This window comes from Protopterus annectens, chromosome 14.part0 (assembly GCF_019279795.1).
Source record: "Protopterus annectens isolate FY-2018-M chromosome 14.part0, PAN1.0, whole genome shotgun sequence".
Classification (NCBI taxonomy): domain Eukaryota; kingdom Metazoa; phylum Chordata; order Ceratodontiformes; family Protopteridae; genus Protopterus; species Protopterus annectens.
The window spans coordinates 851,753,944-851,780,925 of NC_056748.1; the positions used below are offsets into that span (position 1 = coordinate 851,753,944).

General features: G+C 41.3%; 1 protein-coding gene across 1 annotated transcript in view; it reads right to left on the reverse strand.

Moving 5' to 3' along the window:
• Positions 1-2,853: 2,853 nt before the first annotated feature.
• Positions 2,854-26,982, reverse strand: part of PCBD1 (pterin-4 alpha-carbinolamine dehydratase 1) — a 195,465-nt gene continuing 171,336 nt past the window's right edge. The window contains exons 3-4 of the mRNA XM_044056609.1: positions 10,792-10,872; positions 2,854-5,708 (exon numbers count right to left, since the gene is read on the reverse strand). Of these exons, the coding sequence (XP_043912544.1) occupies positions 5,610-5,708; positions 10,792-10,872 (180 nt within the window). The 3' untranslated portion in view covers positions 2,854-5,609. The remainder of the gene's footprint in view (positions 5,709-10,791; positions 10,873-26,982) is intronic.

The following is a 26,982-nucleotide window of genomic DNA, read 5'->3' on the forward strand; positions in this document are numbered from 1 at the left end:
CCAAGCTTTCTTGTCCAGCATGGGAAGAAGCTGCTGTAGTGTTAGCATCTTGAATTTGGGTACTTGCAAGAAGGTGTTTAGAATTGAAAGGCCCAGAATGGGTCTCCAAGCATTGTCCTTTCTGGGGACTAGAAAGAGCCTTGAGTAGAATCCTTGGCCTTGCTCCTGTGTAGGTACCAGTTGAATGGCTCTCATGTCCATGAGAGCACTAATTTGTTCTTGTGCCTCTGCCCATTGATTTTGTGGCAGGTTTGGCATTCCTTTTATCCTTGGCAAGGTGTGGAAATGGAATCTGTATCCTTGTGAGATAATGTCTAGGACCCATTTGTCCTTTGTGATGATGCGCCAGTTGTCTGAAAAAGATGCTAATTTTCCTCCCAAGGGAGCTGCCAAGAGAGTTTTGCTTGGCAGTTTGAGGTTTAAGTCATTGTGTTTGTCTTCTAGTAGTTTGGGACCTGTCTTCTCCTCCCTTCTGTGTTGAAGTGCCCCATTGGCGAGGTTTGTAAGGGATTTGTGCTTGTCCTCTGCCCCTTGGGCATCTGTATTTAGCCCTCTGTGGTCTGTCAGAAGCTGGAAAGGACCAGTTTTTTGTTGGCCAATTTCTGCTGAAGTGTGGGGGTTGTACCTATAAGAAATCTTTGACCATCTGCATAGATTTTGCCTTATCCTCCATTTTCTATAAAACCTCTTCTGCTTTAACCCCAAATAAGACATCCTGCTGTAAGGGTACATCTAGTAACTTTGCTTTAACATGATCAGGCAGTGTTTGTTCCTTTAACCAAGCATGCCTACGTATAACAGACCCAGTAACAGATGCTCTGCAAGAAGCTTCCAAGGAATCAAATCCACATTGTAAAGTATGTTTGCCCACCTGTTCAGCTGCATGCAACAGCTCCTGCATTTCCTTGAATTCAGACTGTTGAGGGTGCGTGCTCAACTTTTGTTTTATTTGAGACATTAGGAATTGCTGGTATTTCAGCATGTGAAATTGACAGTTTAGTGCTCTCATAGCTAGAGTAGCTGAGGTGTAAACCTTCTTCCCCCACCTATCTAGTGCCCTGGAGTCCCTTTCAGAGGGTACAGGATTTTTAGCCATAGAAGCCTTAGCCCCTTTGGGACCCTGGGAGATTGTCTCTGGGTTAGCAACAGGGCTTTTGTAAAGGAATTTGTGTGAGTCAGGCACTCTATAATATCTATCTGGTTTGGCTGGAGCAGGAGGCAGAGAATATGGATTTAGACTAGATTCTAAGTAAACATCATCCACAATGTCTAAAACTTAAGTGGTCTGTGCTGGGGGAGTAAAAGAAACTCTCGGAGCCTTTTCTTTGAGTCAGAGTAGTCCTGACCTTCCCAGTGGAAATGTTCCCTCATGGTATGTAAGGTTTCCCCAAAGGAATAGTCTTCAGGAGGAGAAGCTGAGGGAATGGAATCTTCAGCATCAGAATCTTCATAAGGGGGAAAGGAGTAATCCTGTTCCTCAGAGGAGCCTGAGGAAATAGTCACTTGATCAGAGGAGGCATAATCCTCCTCTTGTCTAGGCCTTTTGTCTGGGGGGGGTTGGGAACCCCTGATTAAAGAAATCAAATCTTCAGCCATTTTAAGCATCTGTTTCTTAGGCATGGGGCCTTGAACTGGAGACTGAAGTGCAGTCTTTTTTGGTTTAAGAGGAGTCTTAAGCTTAGCATAAGATTTTATGGTGAGAGTAGTCGGTCTGAAGACACCTTCTGTAACCGAAGGTGTTTTCACAGCACCGGCTTCTCCTTCTGCAATGTTGTCGGTAGGGCCTAAAGAAAATGGCTGCGTCAGCCTAGAACTCTCTGCCTGAGAATCCGAAGCAGTCTGGTGTTCCAATTCTGCTGTTGCCAGGGGCTGCGTAGGCGCCTCACTGAAAACCGGAGAACCGACGACCAGCCCAGCCGAGGCCTCAGAGTCTGGCTTGGATCTAGGCTGCCTGTCTTTATCTTTGCGTTTTTTATGCACGCCGGTAGTCTGTTGCTCCAACGGCATAGTGTAATTAAATTTCCTACTGAAGTAGTGTCATGCGAAATCAAAGCGTCGCTTTATAGTTCGCTTATTGAACCTAGCACAAAACTGACAACCAGTGACGTCATGGTCTGGGCCTAGGCAAGGTATACAATAAGAATGAAAGTCCTTATGAGGTGTTTGCTTCCCACAAGAAATACAATTATTAACTTTTTCTGACATCGGACTGAGGCAAGAAAAGGTTCCCCAACAGGGTACTTAGCTTTGAAGACTTCGGACTGAAATTCGATTCGAAAATCTCAGGTGTCGACCAACCGGCACTTGGGAACTGCTTTTGCTTCGGGCACCGCACGGCAAGAAAGACTGAAGAAAATGGCGTTGGATGCCTCTTATATACCCCTGGCACACTGACGTCAGGGAAGAAGCAACAGCAACCGACGCTGGACCAAGACTTTGGAATTCAGGCCGACTGCAGGGCCGCCTGACAACAGGATAACCCAAGAGTGATGACTGCAGCAGGGTAACACGATGAACATCAAATACACCACACCAAGTGAGAATATTCACAGATATTCACGACAATAACATATGTGGTCAGGAGACTATCTTGTACTATCAAACTCTGACATCTCACTGTAGTACCCTTCAGTTGCATCTCAGAACATGAATTAAAACTCCTTAAAGAATCAGAGGAAAAAAATTGGTAAGAAAATGCTAGTTTATCAGTGATGATGAGAAAGAGAGAACTGAGCTTTATTTCCATCTCTATAAGGGAAGTTAAATAAGGAGACTGTGGTTCTGTGAAGACAAGGCATTACTTTTCGAGATTGCAGAGTATAGCATAAAAATAACTGAGCTCTGTGAGTTTTGTGAGTGTGTGTGTGTGTGTGTGGGGGGTGTTGAAAGAAGATTTCCCATCCAAGATGTGGCACTCTCCAACTAAGAAAGTGTTAGTTTAATATTCTACTTGTCATCCTCCAGACAGATACAACAAAAAGTTTGTGCTGACCTTTATATCTGTTTTTTTCAGAAGCATACACATTGATGCGCCTCATTCCATACAAGCTGAAACATAATTATTAGAGCAATGAAGAGGAAGGGAAAAACAGAGGAAAGATACAAACAGAAGCTTCTTATTTGAATGACTCATTGCATGGATATGTTTCCAGTAGACAAAAGACTATTTTAAAAATGGGTGAGAGATTAGCAGCTGATAAGGAGAATGGATGGATCGTTAAATAGACAGGGTTTTTATATTACATGAAACTTACAAATGTAATGGCCATTAACTTCTGGATCACTCAAGATTTCACATCAACAAAAATCACATAATAACACATAGTAATGAGTGGCTCAGTCTTAGTGTTTTCAGTTGATATTACTGAGGAAAACTAGAAGCAGAAATGTAAAACATGTTTAATTGTGTTTTAATGTGTGTACTGCTGCTATCACTGTTGCATAACTGTAAGTGGTTAGTTTTTGTCACTTTCTCTGACCTTAAACAGTGGGGCAGACATTCTGATGATGTTTTACTTTTGCCAAAAGTTTTTCCTATAATGCTCCACAATATGATGTAATTTTGACCTTATTTTCCTCAGATGTCTCACTACCATTGATAGAATTGCAGTGCAATGAGGCCAGGCTTTTTCTGTGCTACTCTTGAGATGCTGAAAGTTGAAGGTTTTAAATGAATGCCCTTGATTTCTTTCAGTTTCAAGTTCCTACACTGAGCTATGTGGTCCCTTGCAAGTAACAATGGCACATTTTCTTGTTTTTCTAATATTAATTCACATTTATGACAGTAAGCTGGTGGGAAAGGAGGAAAGCTGGCTGTAGGAAAGCAAGAAAAGTATTACTCGTGTTACACTATGAATAGGCGCTTGAAAAGCTCTTCCAAGACTATGCAACTGACAAAATCAAAGCATACACTTCAAAGTACTGACAATCTCTTGAGCTAAGAATACTTTGATTTGCTCTGCAGTTCTAAGTGGTAACAGAACAGAACAGTTAAGAATAAGATCAAAAATGAAATAATATTCAGGGCATTGTAGGAAGATACAGCATTTTTACAGCAAGTAATTCATATGCAAATCAGGACAATAAAAACAGCACTACCATTTGTTCACCTACTTCCTCCCCGAATGCACACAAATAACAAAAAATATATTCATTTATATGCATATGCTAATCTACCATAATTTCTCTAGTAAGAACCGTGTTTACATAAACATTTAGCCCTCCTAACATAATTCTTCCTCAAACTGCATACTGTTAACTGATTTTATAATTAACTTCGGTGCAGCTATATCATTTCCCAAACATATCTCTGCTTGCTTGTTAGGTTGACCCACAGAAAGACATGAAGGAGGGGCACCACAAAGTTTTATTAAATTACACTAGTCACGTCAGAACTTGCATACGCAAAGTTTAAAACACTTGTTTAATAGCTTATTTTTAATCTGCTGCTTATTTTATGATAAGGTAGTTTATAGGTTATTGGTTTTGAGTGTCAGCTTCAATGATTTGTTGTGCAGGTGTGAGTGAAATGCTACATATCATTCTAAATAACTTGTTGAGATTAGACTTTAATGATAACAACATAACATATCATATTCCTCCAACCATGCCTTTTTCTCTTTGCTTCCTATGTCTTTATTTTATTTATCCTTAGCTGACTGGATTATTCCAACTAAACTAGTGGCTTCTTTTCAGGGGAAAACCCAAGGTGATAGTATTTCTACAACTACGGGAAATTCTGCCAGGGCATCGGGGAACTTGCCCTGCTCTTTTCGACAGGAGAAATGGGATCCTTTACATCCACCAGAGATACCTCCAACTCAAGCAGATGAGACCTCGGTTTAACATCTCATTAAAAGGGCGACACACTCAGGAGTGCATTGTCAGCAATCCAGTCACCTGGAGAGGGAATAGAACCAACAGCTTTCTGATCTTCCTGCAGCAAATGTAAGAGTGCTACCTACTGCACCACTGACATTAAATATATCAGTTCAGGTATATCTGTGTGCAGTGCTGCTTGTGTTTTGTCATTTTCTTCCTCCTATTCTTCTTGAATGAGGATATATTTGTGGGTATTTTACCTAAAAATAAAGTGTGGGAACGTCAAAAGTAGTGTGATTACAGCAAAACACTCACAAATCCAACTAGCTGACTTCCTTTTCATTGCTACTGCAGACGTCACTCCTCATTAAATCCTTGAAATGTTCGTGTCGTGTAGTTTACCACTGTGAACCATATAAAACATATTACAATGCATGAGTTACCCGAACAAAATTATCTGTGCAAAGTTACAACCTGTCACTGCAAAGCTTGAAAGGTATGACTTTTTCCTGTACAAGTCTTACAAGAAAGCCAGATTTTCATGTCTTGATAACTTCCATTACAAGAGTTTTCACTGTTTTACAGATAATATCATTGTGTTTTTAGGTAGTAGAAAGTGGCCTACAACAGAAAAAGTAGAGTTTTATACCCAGAAAGTGGAAATGTGGCCAACACACAATACGATAACTGGAATTAAATGTCAAAGTTTTAACATATGAAATACTGATACAATTCTGTCTTGACAAAGCATCGTTTCAACATTTCCATTTGGACCCTGTAGCTAGATTTCATGGTTGCACCACCACACTTTGTTCAATGAAGCTAGCCAGGTTAATATCGTTTTCAGACAGTCCATTGCAATCATGGGTGCTTAAGGTTATGTGCACCTGGAGAGAAAAGAAGAGTTACAAATGAGTTAATGTATTACTTAATTCATGAAGTGCAAGTTTAATATGTAGCTTGGGTACAAGTTAGAGAAAAACAGCAGCTGAACAAATTAACCTTAGATGATGTCATGTTAAATAAAGCTGCTGTTTCCCAGGTGTGACAGTGGTTGTATCCTAGCTGATTAATGTCCATTCCTCATACTACATTCAGTTAGTGGCTAGAAAGTCTGCTTTCTTCAAGATGTGCCTTAGTGTGTGTGTGTGTGTGTGTGTGTGTGTGTGTGTGTGTGTGTGTGTGTGTGTGTGTGTGTGTGTGTGTGTGTGTGTGGGGGGGTATGTGAAGAAGAAGAGGGCACTGGCAAATGAAACTCTACTATGTAGAAATAATGTCCCACTGAGGCTGGTACTTTACTCAGCTCTACCTACCTCTATCTTTATTAGCAGTGCTGAAAACTGGCCAAGAAAAAACGCCTTTTGAGGATGATATTAAAATCAGAAAGTGGAGTGGGTGGAAAAATTAAGTGGGATCTAGATAAGTTTTAACAACTGAAATGACAGCAGGTATTAAACTACAAGGGCACAAAGTGCCAAATCTCATAAGTGGAGACAGAATTCACAGGATCAACTCTAGTCTATGAAAAATTATGTTGGTTACAAACTAAGAATGAGCCATACTTTAATAATTTTTAATTAACTAAGACAGGAAAACAACGTGCCAAGACAAGACCCATTCAAATTCACTGTGCTTACAAAAAGGATCCAGTCACAGGGGAAGGAGGGACCAAGAATTCATACCAAGAATTCTTTAAAAACAAGGCAGGGCATGTAATGTGGCTAAAAAGAGACAGTGTAAGGAATGAGAAACCATCTATTCATATAAAGAGTAAGGGGTACACAAACAAATACTTCAAGCACATATGGCTGGAGGAGTGGAGAATTTGTAGTTTATGAGGGAACATCCTAACAAAAGGATGAATCTGAAGCCTGAATGAAAGAGTAGGGGTCTGTGCCAATTGCATTCAGTAAAAAGGGGTAAGTGGATTATGTGGTATCAAAGTCTGCATTTAATACTGCAAATGCAGCATTCTTTTACTTATCCCAGTTTTACCACCTATCCACAGGCTCATTCTATCCAGCCATCTCTGACTGATTCCCTTCTTTTGCTGGCACACTGTTGTACCTTAGCCTGACAGCTGAGAGTCAGTGCATAGCATAAGCCCTATCACACTGCAAGCAAGTTAGATTTTGTCTTTGTTGTGTGTATATCAGCATGCAGTTTAGAAGGCATATAGTCATTTAGACAAAGGCAGGCATTTACTAGGATCAAGCAAATCAACTGATAGCTGGGTCAGCAACATGTTTTCAGATTACAGTAGACCTTTATACAGACTGTAGATTGCAAGCGGATTTTTTACATCTGTTTTTAATGCAAATGCATGGAGAGTTAAGACCATTGGCAGCATTTTTTTTTATTAGAATTAGACTCATAGCACGAGCATACCACACTGTGTGCAAGCAAATTGCAGCCGCGCGGGGTACAAATGCCTGCCACGTTGGTATTGTTCCATCCTTCTGCAGGACAAGTTTTTTTTGTCACCTAGCAGACATTTATATCTTGTACTCGCTGTTATCACAGCCACACGACAATTGAGAGAGAGATGCACTACCTATCCAGTTATATTGCTGCTACCTGTTGCTGAACGGTATATTCCGCATGTATGCTTTAGATCTCACACATTCTAGTTCTACACCAACCCGGATCTAAAAGATCACCCCTTTACATGCGGACTGGACACTGTTTGTAGATGGGTCATGCAGTACTACTGCAACTCAGATAATAGAGGCAAGACCAATTGCTGGGCATGTCTCCTTTCAGAGGACACAGGAGTCACCTATCTATCATGGATGATAGTCAATATGCCTTCTACGGTGCATGTGTTTGCTCAGCAATGGAAATGGATGCATTTACTAAGTGGGTTTGAGGCCTTCGGTGACACATCCGGATGCAACTGCATTTTGTCAATCATCATCCCAGAAACTGTCTCTGTTTTTTTTTCCAAATTTGATTGAAACATTGTGCCTACCACCCACCACAGTCAGGTGGTTGGTGGAATGCCATAACGGCATTCTAAAAGGCAAGTTGAGAAAACATGGGGATACTCTCTACCTCTCCCCCTCCCTTCCATCCTTTCCACTCCCCCAACTCCAAAGGAGTCACCATTTTGAGTTGTTGTATGGGAGACTTATTACGCCCCGCAGTGGCAAAGCAGGATGAGAATGAGAATAAGAAAAAAAAAATGGTTCTATTGCAATGTTTTGTTTGTTTATTGTATTGATTTGTATATTTTGTTTTTGTTTTTTTTGTTTTTTTAATGAAGCTAGCCATTCAAAAAGAGACAACACACCAGCCACCCATCCTTTAATATATATCAGCGTTTTAAATATGCATATGCATCTCAATGAAATGCTCCAAATTGTTGGGTATGTACTGCAATACCTACTGTACACAGTGGCTTAATGTTAGACAGTGTGTTTTAAAGAAGATTGAAGTTAAGGTGGGGCTGAGCCTATGTAATATGACAATAGTTCACCTAGAGGGGCAATTGGACCCCAACCAAGAGCTATAAAAAAAAATAATCAATAAAAAATACAATTAGTTTTTGTAAAAAAATGCTGTATGTATATGTATTATTATGTATTAAAGCCAGCCAAATGTTTTATGAATTGTTATGCATTATCAAAACAACAAAAACAAAATATTTTATATTTGTTTTTGTGGTAGGAAAGCATATAAATGGTTATATGGCTGGTCAGGAAGTTGTTTTTGGGATTGATGAGGTATCAGATACGACGCAAAATGTAAATATTACAGATAAAATAAAAAAAAAACGCTCTTAATATAAACCTATATTAATCGTAAGGTAACATTGATGCGCCCATGGATTTATCACCATGACTTGGCACACACAGCACAGCAAAGGACTCCACATATGGACCTAGGCGATGATGTAATTGACAATAAATCTGAGAAAACTGAAAAAAACTAAAACTGTCTAGAGAGACTGAGTAATGTGTGACATTTTCAGTGCTAGAATTTGTGATATGAATTAACGAATTAACGTGAGTGAGAAAGAACCGTATGCGTTCGATTTCATGCTAGCCCGAAGGCGAAAAAAAAAAAATTCAACAAGTTTTGAACTGACTAAACCTGGTATGTTTGGAACTGGGTTCTGTGTTGATGAACATTTTAATTTGCTGTATGTGTTGGTGTGCAATCATTTTTTTGCTTGGCTGCTGTTGTACATGTATCAAAAAAAATGATAATATCGGTTATCTCTGCCAATGCTACAAAAGCATATTTCTCTGATTATGACTCATGAATTCACTCCCATGCATAAGACAATATAATGGGGCTGGTACAGCTCAGAAAATGCTTTAAGATACCACTAAATGGGACATTTCTCTTCATCTCCCACCTAACAGGAACAGCTAAAATGACCGCTCTGTTCTCACTACAAGGCTAGTTCTATGTCACTGGTGCTGTACTTTGAACATGAGTGAACAGAGGTAGTGGTGAGCACTATATTTATTATTGGTAGAAATAAACATACTTAAGCATACAGTACAGTGGGGGAAAGAAGGCTTAGTGCTGTTAAACGGGTTCATATCACGTTATCGAAAGCCGATAACGTCAAATGCCACAATGTTGAACACTATGCATCGAACGTTAAAAAGCGAAGATGCAGAACATAGAATTCTTTCCTAGGGAAAGAATTTGGTTGTCCGTTTCTGTGGCTTCGCTATTTTTAGCACTGTGGTGGAAAGTTACAAGGGTTCAGGTAAGTGTGTGATTGTGTGGACGTTAGGTTTAGGGCACGGGTTATGTGAGTTAGAGTTAGGGCGCTGGTGAGGTGAGTGTGCAATAGTGACAGAGTTTAGGGTTAGGGGTGGGTTAAGTGAGTTAGGGTGCGGGTAAGGTGAGTGTACGATAGTGATGGACCTTAGGGTTATGGTTGGGTTAAGGTAAGTGGATAGATAGTAGTGTTTATATAGTTTAGTGCAGGGTTAGATGTATAATTTTAAGTGTAAGTGTGTGGATTGCTGTTTTTTTGGTGTGCCTGTGTTGTGTGAATGTGTTTCGGAATAGCAAATTTTTTCCCTGGGAAAAAAATCGCTGTTCTGAATGTTCGATATTGTGTGATTTAGATTATTTAAGTTTGATTAACTGGTGTTCAACGTTATCGGTTTTTGATAACGTGATATAAACGCCTGTTAAACAAACACAGAAATTATTTACTAGCACCTGATCACTTCATCTCATCTTTGTATATGATATGCTTAGATATTAATTAATTAATTTACTCATTTCCCATATCTTCTTTATCAGCTCAAGGTCATGTGAAGCCAGTGCTTACCCTCTTACCCTGGTAACCAGTGGACATGAGACAGGAAAGTCCATCACAGACACACACACACACACACACACGAGTAATTTAACCAATGCCAATACACCTACTATATAACATGTCTTGGAGTTGTTGGGGGAAACCAGAGACCCTGGAGAAAACCAATGTAGACAAAGGGGATATATTCAAACTCTGTACAGAAGACAGTCCAGCTGGGAGCCCAAATTAAAAAAAAAAAAATCAAGAAGTTTATGGCACCATTGCTAACAACTGCATCAGATTTTTTGGTTACAAAATGCAGCACCATGTAGTATAATAAATATGGAATAAATATTCAGCTTTGTCCAGCCATTTCAAATGCTGAATGTCTGAAATAAGCCACATTCTTTTAAAAATAATTAATTTAAACTCTTCAACAAAAATAAGAACACCACCAGTGAACACATAAGTCATATTACATAATATTAACACGAGAATTAACATAAATGTAAGAAGTGTTTAGAACTGTTCTCCAAAGTATTACCATTCAAAACCTCTGTTTCTGAAGAACAACCAGGCTTTACCTTAAGCCTACCTCTTTCCGCTTTCCATGGTAAGAGCACTAACTGACATGAGGGCTAGACAGGAGGAATACATAAACATGACATGCAATACAGTATACATTCTGTTTTCCTCACCTTGTTATACACATTGAACCATTCAGGATGATGGTCCATTTTCTCTGCCTGTAGGGCGACTCTTGTCATGAAGCCAAATGCCTAACAAATGAGAAATTAAAGCTGTTTATTTTACCAACTACAATGACCCTTTAAAAATAAATGTTAATTTAGCATATAAAAATTATCTCTTAAGGCCAGATTAGATAAAAAACATTATGTAGCTGAATTTCTACTTATCAGTGTTTGCTGCAGTACAAAATTGAGTAGTTTGCTAGGAGAAACTGAGGTGCCCAATTCACCAAAAATTCCAGAATTCACCGTATCTGGGTGAATTCACCGTATCTGGGTGAATTCACCGTATCTGCTATTCAAGTCAGAATGCATGTTCAGACACCTCTGTAATCTGCAGTTTGTGTTGGGAGCTTATTTGAACTAAGATAATCTTTGTATTGCTCCTGATACTTGCCTGTTACTATATTAACTTCTTGGAGAATGTCCTTGGCTACAGAGGACCAGCTGATTAAAAAAATTCAGCTGTGTTAAACTACAAGACATAATTGAGGATGATAAAAGCTGTACAGTCACAGCTAACCTTTGATGCCTCATAATGAAGATTTGGAACATCTAGTTAAGATGAGTCTGGTGTTATGCAACATTAGTCATATATAACCTAATACAAATGAAGTAACAAATAAAACATTTTGCAAATTATCTGGAAAATACAATTGTGTTTGGAAATTACCATACTTGTGGATTTTCAAGACTGTCCACTGTTGCAGTACTAATGACATCTTGGGATTTCTGCCACAGAAGGACTAACATTGGTCTTGATTTCCACAACTTTTCAGCCATCCCTCTCCTGGCTGGGCGGAGACCCTTCCAATTGGACATCAGCATATCAGTGGTACAAAAGGGATGTTTACCCATGTCATCTTTACTTCTATATTGTTGGGGTTCCCTCTAGCACTGAAGATGGAGACAAAAGCATGAAAAGGTTTCTGTATGATGTGAACCTGTGACCCAAATGCTCAATCAGAAGGGACCTACTGAGATACCTATCCTGACACTAGGTTAATCTGGTGCCTTGTAAGGGAAAAAAAGTAAAGGGGAAGGACTAAGAATGGGTAAATATGCTAGTCCAGTGGCATAGAGGGATAAAGCCCTGACTATGACCCAGGAGACCTGGGTTCAATAAGAGACTCAGGTGACTGATGAAACGGGAAGGAGTGAGGGGCATGCCTATCCCTGGGGAGGGAGGTATGTGGGTGTCTTGTGGCAATGATCCCCCATGGGGAGTGGTCCTGCTTGAACTCCTGTGGAGGTAGTACAATACACTGCGTGCCTACATTACACTCCAATCCTAGACCAAATCACGTTGCCTCAAAAGGGGAGGGGGGAAATGGGTAGGTACAACCCACCCCCCCAAACGGATGCTCAGACATACTGAGCCCCCATTACTTGGGATCCATGACTGGTCCCAGAGATGCCAGAATTAGTCTGGAGGATGGCAAGCAATTAACTGGTAGACACGCTGCAGATGGGGCATGAGGGCCGGGCTAGTTACAATGACAGAAAGGAGGGAACAAAAAATGTATGGGTAGCTACATACTCCTGCACTAAAGAGACCCCAGGAAAGAAAAGGAAAAGCAAGGTGATGGAAGAGAAACTTTACGACAACAGTAGACATATTCAAACATCTACAATTATGACAAGTTTGTAGCACAGATGTAGTATGTTTCTGTTACTGATCACTGTTGCTGTTGTAATGATAATTTCTTGGGAAGAGTCCTAAAGTTTTCAAACTTTGGTGTGGTTTGACCTGAGAAGGAGTGGATTACAAGAGGCTCTGTAGAAGATATCTAGGTTGTAATATTTTGCAAAAGGTGTTAACTAATTACTGTGTAGCTGTTTCCAAAATGTACTGAGCGCTGAATCCTCCTAGAAAGGAAGCAGTAGCTGCAGTGACCTTTCTTATCCTATGATAGCCTTGCCATGGAATAGATAGCAAAATGAAACGCCATGAGCTATCCATTCAGGAACTGATTGCTTAAAATAGGTCTGTACTACCTACCTGATGCAAATACTATCCTCAGCTGCCTATATACAACCAGGGGTAAGATCCTTTCCCTTTATTTGGGGTGGGGGAAAGAAGCAAGGAGGTAAATTATTTGATTTAAGGATGTCTCAGTCACTACTTTAGGCATAAAATCACCTGTCACCTGAGGGCTAATGCAAAAAGTATTTTATGCCTTTGTGGAAGATGAGAAAGGGCTATTTGCACATGATGGCCTTCAGTTCTGAAATTCTCCTGGTGATGCTGATAGCCCCTAAAAACACATTTTTTGTAGACAGACACTTGAGGAACAGCAGCTGAGTTGGTTCAAAATGAGAAAATGTTAGGTCTTCTAGGACATAACTGAGATTCAATAGCAGTGAAGGCTGTCTCTTAGAAGTCAGGACCCCCTTTAGAACAGTTTTATGGGCAATATGGAATAGAGCAAAGGTTCCAAAGGCAGGCATGCTAAATGGCAGATATATTCCCCTTCTGTGAGTTGTAGGACAATTTTGATTTGAAAAGATCTGAAAGATAATGTTTGAACCAAGGACCCAGAAAACTAGGTCAGATCCTGATCCCTCTTTTGCCACTAAAGGAACAACATTTTCCATTTTGCTAAGAACATTTTCTTTATATCAAGTTTCCTAGCTTCCCTTAAGTTAGAAAAGTATGCCAGAAGTAAATGAGGGCTAAATCATCCACACTGCCAGCCTTAGCATCTTGCATCTTCAGGTTGGGATTGAAGCACAGACCCCTTGTTTTGGGACAAGAAGTTCATGCTCTGAGATAGCATTAAAGACTCTACACTTACCATATTCATTAGGAGGAGAAAGTACCGTTGTGTACACTTACCATAAATGTAGATGTTCGAGTGTATTCACTGTTGCAGTCATCACCTGTGGGTTATCCCTGCGGTGGTAGTCCTCAACCAGCCCAAATACCAGAGTCAATGTTTTTCTGCATCGGCTGCAATCGCCTGTAGTCTGACGTCAGGTCATCAGTGCTATAAAGCAAGGCATCTGACGCCATTACATCTGTTTTTTTTTTTTTTGCCCTAACCCATCAGAAGCACAAAGAAATATGGTAAAGTGGTCCTGGTGGCTAAAAGCCATCATGGTAAGCTTATATCCCCCTAGGGAAAGAGGATATAAGGTGGAATAAGGGAGAGAAACCAAGACTGCAACAGTGAATACACACGAACATCTACATTTATGGTAAGTGTACACAACTGTACTGTGCTCTTCGTGTTTCACTGTTGCAGTCATCACCTGTGAGAGGATTCCCAAAGCTGAGGAGAGGGGTGGAAGGATAAGTTAGAGCCCTACACATGGGTCAGCATGCCCTGCAGAACTGCAGAGGTAAACCCTGCCCTAGCCATAGAGAAAAGAGGTAGGTGGTAATGCTTTGTAAAGGTATGGACAGAGGTCCAGTTGGCAGCTTCCAAGATGTCTTTGGTGGGAACTCCTCTGAGGAATGCTGTGGAAGTGGAGGCTGCCCTAGTGGAATGGGTACGAACAGACTTAGGGGGTGTGGTCCCATGTAGTCTGCAACAGAAATGGATACAGTGTGATATTCATTTGGAAATGGTTTGCTTGGAAATGGCCTTCCCCTCTGCCACCCCTGGGACAAAGCTGACAAGAAGCTGGTCTGTTTTTCTGAACAGTTTAGTATGATCCAGGTAGTATCTGAGTTGTCTGTGCACGTCTAGTGAGTGCAGAATTCTTTCCCTCTTATTTTGAGGGTTAGGAAAGAAGGTGGGTAGACGTATGGCTTGAGTGAGGGTCACATCAGATACCACCTTGGGCATAAAGGAGGAGTTAGTCCTTAGAGAGACCCTGTCTGTATGGAAAATGATGAAGGGCTCAACGGCCATAAGTGCCTGAAGTTCTAAAACCCTTCTGGCTGAGGTGATAGCTAGTGGAAAAGCAGTCTTCCACGAGAGGTATCTCAATTCTGCTGAAGCAGCAGGTTAGAATGGCAGTAAGGTTAGTTTTTCTAAAACATAATTCAGGTCCTAGGCTGGCGCGGGTGGCCTTCTGGGAGGTTTGATATTAGAAGCCCCTCTGAGGAATTGCTTAATTAAAGGATGTGAGAAGAGGGGCTGGTCTGAATTGAAATGAGTTGAAATGGCTGAGGCATGGATTTTAATAGAAGAGAAGGAAAGGCCACTATTGAGTAACTCGGCTAGATTGTCCAGGATAAGAGGGATGGAAGGTTGTAAGGTACTGCCCCCTCTGGGCTGGCTCTAGGAGCAGAATCTTTCCCATTTCCCTGCATAAGATTTTCTGGTGCTGGGCCTTCTGGCCTCTGCGATATTGTCTAGGACCTGTTTGCTTAACAAGGATCCCTTGTTTGCTTTTAAAGTATTAGCCATGCTGACAGTTTGAGAGTCTGCAAGTTTGAGTGCAGCACCCCCCACCCCCAATCTGGGTCAAGAGGTCTGAGATCAGGGGAAGCTGCCTGGGAGGCTGTAATGTCAGGCTGCACAGTAAGGGGTACCAATGTTGTCTGGGGCAATCTGGAGCAATGAGGATGGCCTTTGGTCTCTCCTCCCTTATTTTGATCAGTACCTTGGGAATAAGAGGCAGAGGAGGGAATGCGTACACAAAGAGGGAGTTTCAGGGGAAGGTCAAGGCATCCACCTCAGTGGTGATACTCCCTGGTACAGAATTATTTCAGCTGGTGGTTGAGGTGTGAAGCAAAGAGATCCACCTCCAGAGTTCCCCACTCCTGAATGACTTGCAAACAGATTTTTCTGTGGAGCTGCCATTTGTGGAGGTCCAGTAAGTTTCTGCTTAGGTGATCTGCCAAGGTGTTTGACCCCTGGTAGGTATTGGGCAATTAGGTGTAAACCCATGGAGGTGTCTGTCAGCCAGAGGTTCATGGCTAGCCTACACAGAGGGTAAGATTGCGTCCCTCCCTGTTTGTTGATATACCACATTACTGTGGTGTTGTCTGTTTTGATAAGGAGAACCCCTAGCTTGAAATGGGGTTTGAAGGATGTCAGAGCCTTTTGTACTGTCATCATTTCCTTCTGATTGATGTGTAAGTGAAGGTGCTGGACATCCCAAAGACCTTGGGTGCACCTGCCTGCTAGGTGAGTGCCCTAAGCAATGTCTGAGGCATCTGTGGTGATGGTCTGGCTGGTAGGGTGGAGGATGAAGGGAAGACCCTTGTTCTTGGCACAGGCCCCTGCCCACCAGAGAAACTCAGCTCTTATACAGGGGATCAGAGGGAGAGAGGTCTCTAGAGGCTGAGAGTGCTGACACCAGAGGTTCTTTAGATACCACTGAAGTTTCCTCATGTGAAGCCTGGCCAGATGAATTAGAAGGATGCAAGATGCCATGTACCCCAAGGCTTGCAGGAACTTCCTCACAGTGTGGTGACTTCTGGAACTCAGCTGGGTAAAGTAGAGAGGCAGGAAGCTCTGCTTTTCTGGGGATAGGAAGACCATTTGGGATACCGTGTCCAGCAGTGCTTCCAAGAAAATGATCTTCCTGGAGGGTGTTTGCTTTGATTTCTTCTCGTTAACGGTGAACCCTAGGGAAGTTAGGAGGATTTTGACAAAGAGAAGGTCCTGGAGCAGCTTGTCTTTGCACTCTGCCTGAATGAGGCAGTTGTCCAGATAAGGGTAAATTTGTATATTTCTCTGTATGCAGAATGCTATGGTCAGGGCTAAGCATTTTGTGAATACTCTGGGTGCAGTAGATAAGCCAAAGGGTAGTGCAGAGAACTTAAAATGTTGTGAGCCTGCTCTGAAGCAAAGGAATTTCCTGCAGGATTCCCTTATGGGGATGTGGAGGCAGGCATATTTTAGGTCTAAGGTCACTAGCCAGGCCTTTTTTGTCAGCATAGGCAGCAGCTGCTGCAAAGTTAGCATTTTGAATTTGGGGACCACCAGGGAGGAGTTCAGAATGGATAGATCCAGGATGGGGTGCCAAGTGTCCTCTTTTTTGGGAACAAGGAATAGTCTGGAATAGAAGCCTTTGTCTGTTTGATCTGAGGGGACAGGTTCTACTGCCCCCTGGGATATGAGAGTTTGTACCTGTTTCAATAACTCTGTCCACTGATATGGAGGTAAGTCTAGGTACCCTCTTGGAATTGGGAGTTCGTTGAAAGAGAATGTGTATCCCTGGAAAATTACTTTTAAGATCCATTGGTTCTTTGTTACAGAAAGCCAATTTTCTTTTCAGAGGGAGAGCCTTCCTCCTAGCTTTTGGTGAATGAAAGGCAGCCAGAGGGGAGAGGGAGTCACTGAGAGTTTTTGCCATAGAAAGTTGGCTTAAAACTCCCTGCCTTTGGGGCAGAAGTGGTCCACTGTTTGGTTCTCTGCTGCCCCTGGGATAGGAGCCTGGGTGGTCTGTCCCTGCAGGGCTTACCTTGGCCTTGTCTGCTAGGTGCAGGGAAGGACCAGTGCTTAGAGGGAAAGTTCCTGCTGAACCTGGGAGGTTGGACCTGAAAGAAATATTTTACTGTTTGCATCAAATTTGCTTTTTCTTCCATCTTTTTAAGAACCTCTTCTGCTTTTACTTCAAACAAGCGGTCCTTATCCAGGGGTGCATCAATTAGTTTAGGCTTGACATGATCAGGGAGAGGTTGTTCCTCCAACCATGCATGGCTCCTAATGACAGATCCTGACACTGCTGCCCTGCTTGAGGATTCTAGGGCGTCATATCCACAGTGTAATGAGTGTTTGGCCACTTGACAAGTACAGTGCAGTAAATCTGCTAAATCTTTAGAATTGGCACAGTCAGGAAAGGTTGAAATCTTTTATTTTAATAGTTCCAAAGTGTGTTGTTGACATTTTAACATATGGAACGGACAACTGAGTGCTCTGATAGCTTAGGTTGCAGAGGTGTGTACTTTTTTACCCCATCTGTCCAGAGCTCTGGAATCTTTGTCAGGAGGAACAGGATTCTTGGCAGAACTAGTCTTAGCTTCTTTAGGTCCCTGTATAATGACCTCTGGGTCTGCAGCAAGATTTCTGTACAGGTACTTGTGAGAATTCGGTACTCTGTAGTACCTGTCAGGTTTACTGGGAGCAGGTAGGAGGGCATCAGGGGCTAAGACGGATTCATGGAAAACACCATCCTCCACTTCTAAAATAGGAGGGATGGCCAGGGGTCTGGTGCTGGGGCAGGTCCAGAAACTCTTTAAGTTTTTTCTTAGACTGGGGAAATCCTGAGATTCCCATTGGAAATGTTCCCTGAGGGTGTGAAGGGTTTCCCCAAAGGAAAGGTCTTCTGGTGGGGAGGTAGAAGGAATGGATTCCTCTGCATCTGAATCCTCATAAGCAGTCAGAAGTTGTTGTTCCTCTTCAAAATCAGAAAAGTCAGATTCCTCAGAATCCTTTTCTGTCATAATTTCTGGAGAAGGGTGTCTTTTCCTTTTAGAAGTTGTGGCCTTACTACCCCTGATAAGGGAGATGATATCCTCCACCATTTTAAGCATTTGTGCTTGGGGTGGTGGAGCAGGAGCAAGATGGTGGCTACAGGCAGACTTTCTAGGAGTGGCCTGGCTTCCAGGCCTAAGAGTAACTGTTAGTCTGAGAGAAATGGTAGTCGGATGAGAAGATGTTGGTTTTTGTCCAGATTCGGTAATGGGAGAGGCCTCCTCAGAAACCTTTGCCTGCATTGCAGCTCTGGACCCAACTAAGGCAGAGTCAGCCAAAGGCTCGGAAAATGAAGAAGATTTCTGCGGCATGCCAGATTCTGAAAGAGTCTCGGTAGAGGCCTGCATAGATATCAAATCGGGCATTAGGGGGTCAGCAAAAGCACCTCACTGAATCCCAGAGAACTGACGACTTGCGTAGTGGTAGAGTCGTCAGAAGGTTTAGCCTTGTGTGGTCTGTCTCTATCTTTATCTCTGCATGTTTTCAGAATGTCCATGGATTGTTGGCTGACAGACACCATTTTGGAATGCAAAGACGGAAGGTGAAAATACTTGTCTACAATAAGAGCTCTACCGTGAATGGTTCTCACATTAAAGAGGGCACAGAACCGGCAATGGGGGACATTGTGGTCTGGGCCTAAGCAAGTGACGTAGTATGAATGTAAGTCTCGGTATGGGATCTGCTTTCCACAGGTGAGACAATTGTTAACTTTTTTGGACATTGGTTAGTGCAAGAAAAAAGGATTCCCAATGGGGTACTTAGCTTTAGACGATTTCAGCTGAAATTCAAACTGTGGTAGTGACCGACTGGCACACTTGTGAACTGCTTCTGCTACTGGCTCCATGGCAAGAAAGACTGATGTAATGGCATTGGTTGCCTTGCTTTATAGTACTGATGACCTGACATCAGACTACAGGGGACAGCAGCCAATGCAGAAAAACATTGACTCTGGTATTCGGGCCAGCCGAGGGCTACCACAGCAGGAATAACCCACAGATGATGACTGTAACAGTGAAACACGAAGAACATCCAGTGTTGCTTCAGTCAAAAAGGAGCTACCAGTAACAGTGTTGCTTCCTTCATATACTCATTTTTCTCTTCCCCTGCAGTCAACCATCAGCTCTTCCCAGTGCCCCCATCCTACATTGGGTCTCCCTACCCCTTCCTAATCTCCCTTGTACTTGCTTATCTGTGCTGGTGCAATAGAAGATCATTATGGAAACCTAGGACAATATGTCATCATTGCTGCTGTGTAGTGTTGTAATGACATACCTTCATTTTCTCTACTACCCTGCATTTGTTTGTTATGGCTGAGGGCTACTCCTCTCTATGGAACATGCCTCCCCACAGGAAATGCCTTGATGAACACCCTCCCCACCTAAGATGGGCACACCCACTCCTCATTGCCAGTGCCTTAGACTCCAGATTTGCTAATCAAACATAGATTGCCTATGCACAGTTAGGATTTTACCCTCTACACCATGGCACTTGCACATTCACCATACTCAGTACGAGGGAGAACCAGTGCTGCCTCTCAGAAAGGAGCCATCAGTAGCACTTTGGCTTCTCATCCTTTATCTTTTGCAAGAGCCTGAAATGAAGGGAGGGAGAAGGGAGAATGGAGGAAAGATGTACAAAAACAGGCTTTATCCATCTAGTAGAGATGGAATGGGGTCTATATTGAAACATTGAACACTGAAAACAGTGAATGATGTTTCATTGACACATTTTCAGCGAAAGCTGAAAATATCAAAACCACAGAACAGCGATTTCTTCCAACCAAAAAAAAAAAATTAAACATTTCCAAACACATAGACACATACCCTAACCCTAACTGTACCCCCCCAAAAAAACAATAAACAACTACATACACATATGCACGTAACCCAACCATACATCTAACAGAAAAAATAAACAGTAAACATTTTAAAACATATAAGTGTAGAGCTTAAAGTTTATTTGCAATTTCATTTTATTTACAAAAGCGTTATCAAGGCAACAACGCGGCTGAGCTCTTTGCATTGCCTGCCGTAACACCAACGAAAAAAAGGTCTGCTCAATAGTGTTTTTGTTTTACTTCATTGATTGTTTGCTATTATCTAATTTGCTGAGTGACGTGCTGGTGGGAAATAAACGCTGAAATAAGAAAATAACAAATTAAAGTTTTCTTCCTGCTCTCTACACTCTGTTTTTTTTGAGTCTTGGTTTGCTCACCGTTACAAACATTTTAAAACATATGCACTTACCTTAACCCACACTCTAACCCTAAGGTCAGTAACTCTTGCACATTTACATAAACAGCTCCAAACACATACACACTTACCTTAACCCTAATTCTACCCCCCAAAACAAAAATAAACAGCTGAAAACACATACATGCGTAACTCAACCATACATCTAAAGCAAAATAAAAAACAATAAACACTTTCATACATATGCACTTAACTTAACCCGCACCCTAACCCTAAGGTCAGTAACTGTTGCACATTCACGCTCGGGAGCTATACCAGACAAGGGACCAAACTACAGTGCAGATCATGGCAAAACAGTAAAGCGGTCAAGCGACTTCTTTCCCAGGGAAAGAATTCACTGAATAGCCACTTCGCTGTTTTGCCTGTTCACTCTATATGTGTCGATGAAAACGCATTCGACAAAATGTGTTTTCGTCGTTCTAATAGGAACCCAATGGAATGTGCTATTTAGACCCCTGAAAGAGGTGTCCTTATACAAAACACTTTAGTTGTCTGTTTTCTGAAGAAAGAAAAAGGTTTGTTTCTGGCACACCCCATCTATGGATTAGCTCCAGAAAAATATTCCTGTTTAACATCCACTTGTGAGGATCCATTTCTGCTGTGCTCAAGTGATCTACCAGCATGTTGCCATGAGAAGAGATATAAGATATCCTGCAGGTCATGCCTACCACCTGAGACAGAAATCATGCTTCCATGGCTAGCGTGTATAGAGGGTAAGAATGCACCCTCCCCTTTGCTTATTTATATATATTATGACCATAGTGTTGTCTATGAGTATGTGTAAAATTCTAGTTTTCCAGATTTGTTTCATGGCACTGATAGAATCAATGTCATCATTTCCTTCACACTGACATGTCTTTTCTTTTATAACCTGTTCCCATGCCCCTGTCCCTCAGACCCTCTGAATGAAACTCCCAGGCTACGTATTATGATGATGCGTCTGTGGGCTGTATCTGGGTGAATGGTGCTAATCTAAATGGGACTCCCACTTTCAATTATCTTGTATCCATAATGAGAGCTCTTTTTTCTCCAGGGTAGAAGATAAATAGGCAAGTGCAGAGGATGTACCTGCAAACACCATCTGTTCCTTGGGTACCACTAGAGCTTCTTTCTGTGTGGTCTGGCTAGGGACAACAATCAAGATGGAAGAATCCATTATGCCAATGTCTTTAAAAACTCCCTTGATGTGATGTTGTGGATCTTTGCTACAGAGTTGAAATGCTGACTCAGAAAAGTTACTTTGTCCTGGGGCAAAAACGCAGCAGAAAAAATAGCCAGGTCCGAACAGATTTTTAATAAAGTCACCTCTAGCGCCTTGACAAACAAATGGTACTTCTGGACCTGTTCGGACCTGACTATTTTTTCTGTTGTTTTTTACATTTTCAAGTCTTTCTCATCTTTGTTGTTGTTCTCTTTCTAACTTATATCTTATCATGCTCCCACAAACAAGGTTTGTTGGCTGGGGAAGAACTGTGATTTTGGAAGGCTCAGAGAGAGTCACAAAGAGGCAAAGCATGAAAGTGTGAACTACAAAGCTTTTTGAGTCTCTACTGAGGTTGTTGTCTGTATTAGGCAGTTATTCTGGTACAGTATGATAGGAATCCCTTTGGTTCTGCAAAAGAGAGCTAGGCATTTGAAATTACTCTGAGTTCATTAAGTAAAGCAAAGGGCATGGAAGTGGAATGGAAGTGTGATCCCCCTACTTCAGTCCTGAAGAATTACCTGTTCACTCAGGGAGTGGGTCTGCTTTGGAAGGTATTCTTCACCTCCAATTCTACCATAATGGGCTGGAGAAGAAAAAGGGGCAGGAGAGCTTGCAAGGTTTGCATTTTGAACTGTAGAATCTTTACGAACTAGTTTAGCTTTGACAAATCTAAGACTGGCCAGGTCTACATTAGATCACTGAATGCTTAAAAAAGTGAATGGTGATTAATTGACCCTATGTAAGCGAAAGCTTACAATCTCGAACTGTTAGAACAGAGATTTTTTTCCAAGGGAAAAAAAAATCACTCTTCCAACAAAAAAAAAAAAACAAATTCCCTTTAAACATTACATTAAGTGGGGGGCTTCTCCCTCCCCTACCCCCCTACTTAAATATACCAACTCCGAGACCACACTACAGTGCCGAAAACGACAAAGTAACGAAACGGCCAAGCAAATTCTTTCCCAGGGAAAGAATTCGCTTAAAAGCCACTTCGATATTTTGCCATTTCAGTCTTTTAAGTTCGACCAAGATGCATTCGAAAGAATGCATCTTTGGTCTTTTAATAGGAACCTGACTGGCCTACACAACCCATCTTTTTGGAACATTTAATTTAGAGTCAAACCCTTTGTCTTCGTCTAATTGCAGTGCTCTCTCTATGGCTCCTTGCCAAAAGAGATTTTATAACAATGGTGATAATAAATGTTTTTGTTCTCTGGGCAGTGGAGGGATTCCTGAGAAAGAAATTTGTACCCCCTCACTAGAATTTCAATATACAGATGTCTTTTGTGATTTTTTTGACCTTCAGTCTTTCATACAGGCTCTGATGGCCTCCAACTTTTTGGTTGGTTGGGTTTAGGGAGACAAGTAAGTTAAAGAGATTGTAGTTGTAGTGAGGTTTTGGAGGTGGAGAAGAGATGAGTTCTATTGAGTCATAGTTGTCCTCCCTTAGGGTCTTGTTAATGAGGACCTCCAGGCCTCTCTTTTTGGTCTTGCCATTTTTTCCTGTAATGGGTTCTCTTCTCCTCAAGCTATTTTCCTTTGTTCTGCCTCAATGGAGAGGATTGTGTTTTTTGTGAGATAACTCCAGCTATAGATGGAGGTGTAGTTTCACTGACTGCATTGTCTTTCCCTTCTCCTCCAGATTTTCCAACAGCTCTGCAGAGCATACAATAAGCAAAACTTTGGCATGTGAGGTACTAAGGAGTTGAACACTAACATAATCTAGCATGGAGTAGTCCTCAGCCAGGCATGTCTCCTTATCTCTGACCCAGAAGTTGAAACCACAGAGGAAGCATCAAGAGCATCACAGTCAAATATGATGGCATGCTTTCATACTTGGGAAGACAGCATAATTTTATACTGAATCTCTCAGGAATTTGTTTTGTATCTCTTTAGTTTTGTCCTTTAATCGAACCAAAAGTGTCATCTAGTATTTCAATACATGTGTTTGACAGTAAAGAGTCCAAAAGGTTAGAGTGGCAGAGATATAAACCTTTCAAAAACAGTTCAGAATTTAACTTTCTCTGTCATTGGGAATTGGATTATTTGCCAGAGGCCTAGTAGACCACTTGCTGACATTAATGGACACCATGTCTGGAGAAGCAATAGGATTTTTATAAAGATATTTACAGTAATCTACAGCCGTGTAGAAATTATCTGTTTTCCCTGAGAACAGAGTGTTGGGACTCTAGCTCAAAAGATGCACAACTAAATGCATTCACCAAACTTTCTATCACAGGTGGTATTTGCTAAGGGTCCTGGATCGGGTAAGTGGTAGAGGTACATGTATCTCTTCTGGGCACCTTAGAACTCTTTAGACTCACATTTGAAATGACTGTTTCTTATGTTAAAAGCATTACCAAGTGGGAAATCCTCTGGTGGAAAGGCAGAGGATAAGGCATATTTAGTGTATGGTTCATAACTAGGAGGGGAGCATACAGTGGGTATAAAAAGTGTACACACCCCTGTTAAAATGCCAGGTTTTTGTGATACAAAAAATGAGACCAGAATAAATAATTTCAAAACTTTTCCCACATTTAATGTGACCTATAACCTGTACAATTCAACTGAAAAACAAGCAAACAAATCTGTTAGGGGAAAAATATAAAAAATAAAAAATGTACAATACGCTGGTTGCATAAGTGTGCACACCCTTAAACTAATACTTTGCTGTGTGTGCACACTCTTAAACTAATACTTTGTTGAAGCACCTTTTGATTTAATTATAGCATTCAGTTTTCTTGGGAAGGAGTCTATCAGCATGGCACATCTTGACTTGGCAATATTTGCTCACTCTTCCTTGCAAAAGCACAACAAATCTGACAGATTGTGAGGGCATCTCTTGTGCACAGCCCAATTCAGGTCACCCCACAGATTTTCTACTGGATTTAGGTCTGGACTTTGGCTGGGCTATTCCAAAACTTTAGTTTTCATCTGGTGAAGCCATTTTTTTGTTGATTTGGATGTATGCTTGGGGTCATTGTTGTACTGAAAGGTGAAATTCCTCTTCATCTTCAGCTTTCTAGCAGATGCCTGAAGGTTTTAGGCCAGAATTGACTGGTATTTGAAACTGTTCATAATTCCCTCCACCTTGACTAAAACCCCAGTTCCAGCTGAAGAAAAGCAACCCAAAAGCATGATACTATTCTTTTGATGATGCAAAGTGTTGTTTTTGTGCCAAACGTACCTTTTGGAATTCTGCCCAAAAAGTTCAACCTTGGTCTCATCAGACCATAACACATTTTTCCACATGCTTTTGGGAGACCTGATATAATGTTTTGCAAATTTTAGTTGGGCCTAGATGTTTTTCTGTGTAAGAAAAGGTTTCCATCTTGCAACCCTTCCCCACAGTCCAGACAAATGGAGGATATGGAAGATTGTTGTCACATGCAGTACACAAACACTACTTGTCAGAAATTCCTGCAACTCCATCAGTGTTGCTGTAGGTCTCTTGGCAACCTCCCTGACCAGTTTTCATCTTGTCTTTTCATCAATTTTGGAGGGACATCCAGTTCTTTGCAACGTCACTGTTGTCCCAAATTTTCTCCACTTTTTGATGACTATCTTCACTGTGTTCCGTAGTATATTCAGTGCTATGGAAACATTTTTGTACCCTTCTCCTGACTGATACCTTTCAACACTGAGATCCCTTTGATGCTTTGTAAGCTCTCTGAGAACCATTGCTTTTGCTGTAGCAGGCAACTGAGTAAATTTCAGGAAAATCCTACTAGGACAGCTGAACTTTATTTGGGGTTAATCAGTCTCTTTAATTGATGGCAAGTGTGTACCCAAGAAGACTGAATGCTGTAATTAAAGCAGTACAGAATGCTGTAATACACAGTATTAGCTTAAGGGTGTGCACACGCAACAAAGTATTAGTTTTAGGGTGTGCACACTTATGCAACTAGCATATTGTACATTTTTTATTTTTTATATTTTTCCCCTATGTGAAGACTGGAAGAGATGGGTGAAGGCTGCCAGCCTAGTCTAATAGAATTTAATACATAAATCTTGCATTTGTAAATGTAAATGTAAAATATAGGCTTGTGTCTTAAATGTAAAGAAATGCTGTTTCAATAATGTGGCAACATTGCCATCTGCTGTAAGGAAAACTAAGTCAAGCATTTCAAATCTTTCTTTTGAAGTTAAAATTATTTCAACTCTATCCTTTGATCTGTAGAGCTTGGGGTCAGCCTGTCTGAGCTAGCACGTTCTTTCTATTGTTTTAACTTAAGGAATAATTACTAGAGTGTACATATGAAATGTCTTTTATTGTTGTACCTTCCTGAGCAGGTGTTAGCTTGCTAAATAATGTAGCCTGTTGGCCGGGGAACTCCAGGCTAAGTGACAAAGAAATGATGTAATGGAACTAAATGCGAATGATGTAATCTGTGAGGGCCCAGCAGAAATGTTTGTTAGTAATTTTAAAAACTATTGCTCAGAGAGAGACTGTAAGCATTTTGATCTTGGACATCTAACTCAGCACTGCTTATGCTCTATGTAAGTAAGTTACTTTAGAAGTATGTTTTCTCCTAGAAGTAGCCAGGAATTATAAAGATTAGACTAACTGTTTTTCTGTTATGTCAGAACTATACTACTGAATTATTTTAAGTTTCTGTGTGATCTCTGAACTCTTGAATAGCACTGTGGTGTAATAGTATTGTCTTGTGTTTTTAGTATTTACTATTAAATATTTTTAAACCCTTTTCAACTGTGGCTGGTTTATGTAGAGATAATTTAAGCTCTAGAGTACATTTGCATGCTTATAAGTGATCCTGTACTAAGCCCTTCCAATAAGCCTTGATTGCTTAAGTTACACTACTACTGGATAGTAATACTGCACAGTAATAATTGGACACCCTTTTAAGGGCCTTTGGGTAGCTGATAATTATTAGCTAGTGGTGTCAGGAATTACTACTGTATAATCTGGGTATAGGGGCACAGCTGGAGAATCTGTGTCAGCCTTTCCCAGGAGTGTCTGTGAAGTTATATAAATACTTATCTCAAAGTGTGTGTGTGTGACAGCTACTTGGGCAGGGACACAAAGCACTGGTTGGACAGAGAGGGTACTGGAGGTTAGCTGCCAGCTAGGCTGAGCTCTGGACCCTATAGCTGTGCCAGTGGGGAGTCTTATTGGGGACCTAGAGAGCAAGGGAGCAACCAGCCCCAGACTGACTGTGATCTCTGTGTGCTCTTAAGGGAAATTGCACTTTACTGTGTGTATTTGTTAACCGTTCCTCTCATATGAGATGCCCTCTCTGATGTTTGTGATGAGAATTGAGGCTCCTTGATTGCTGGGCCAGGG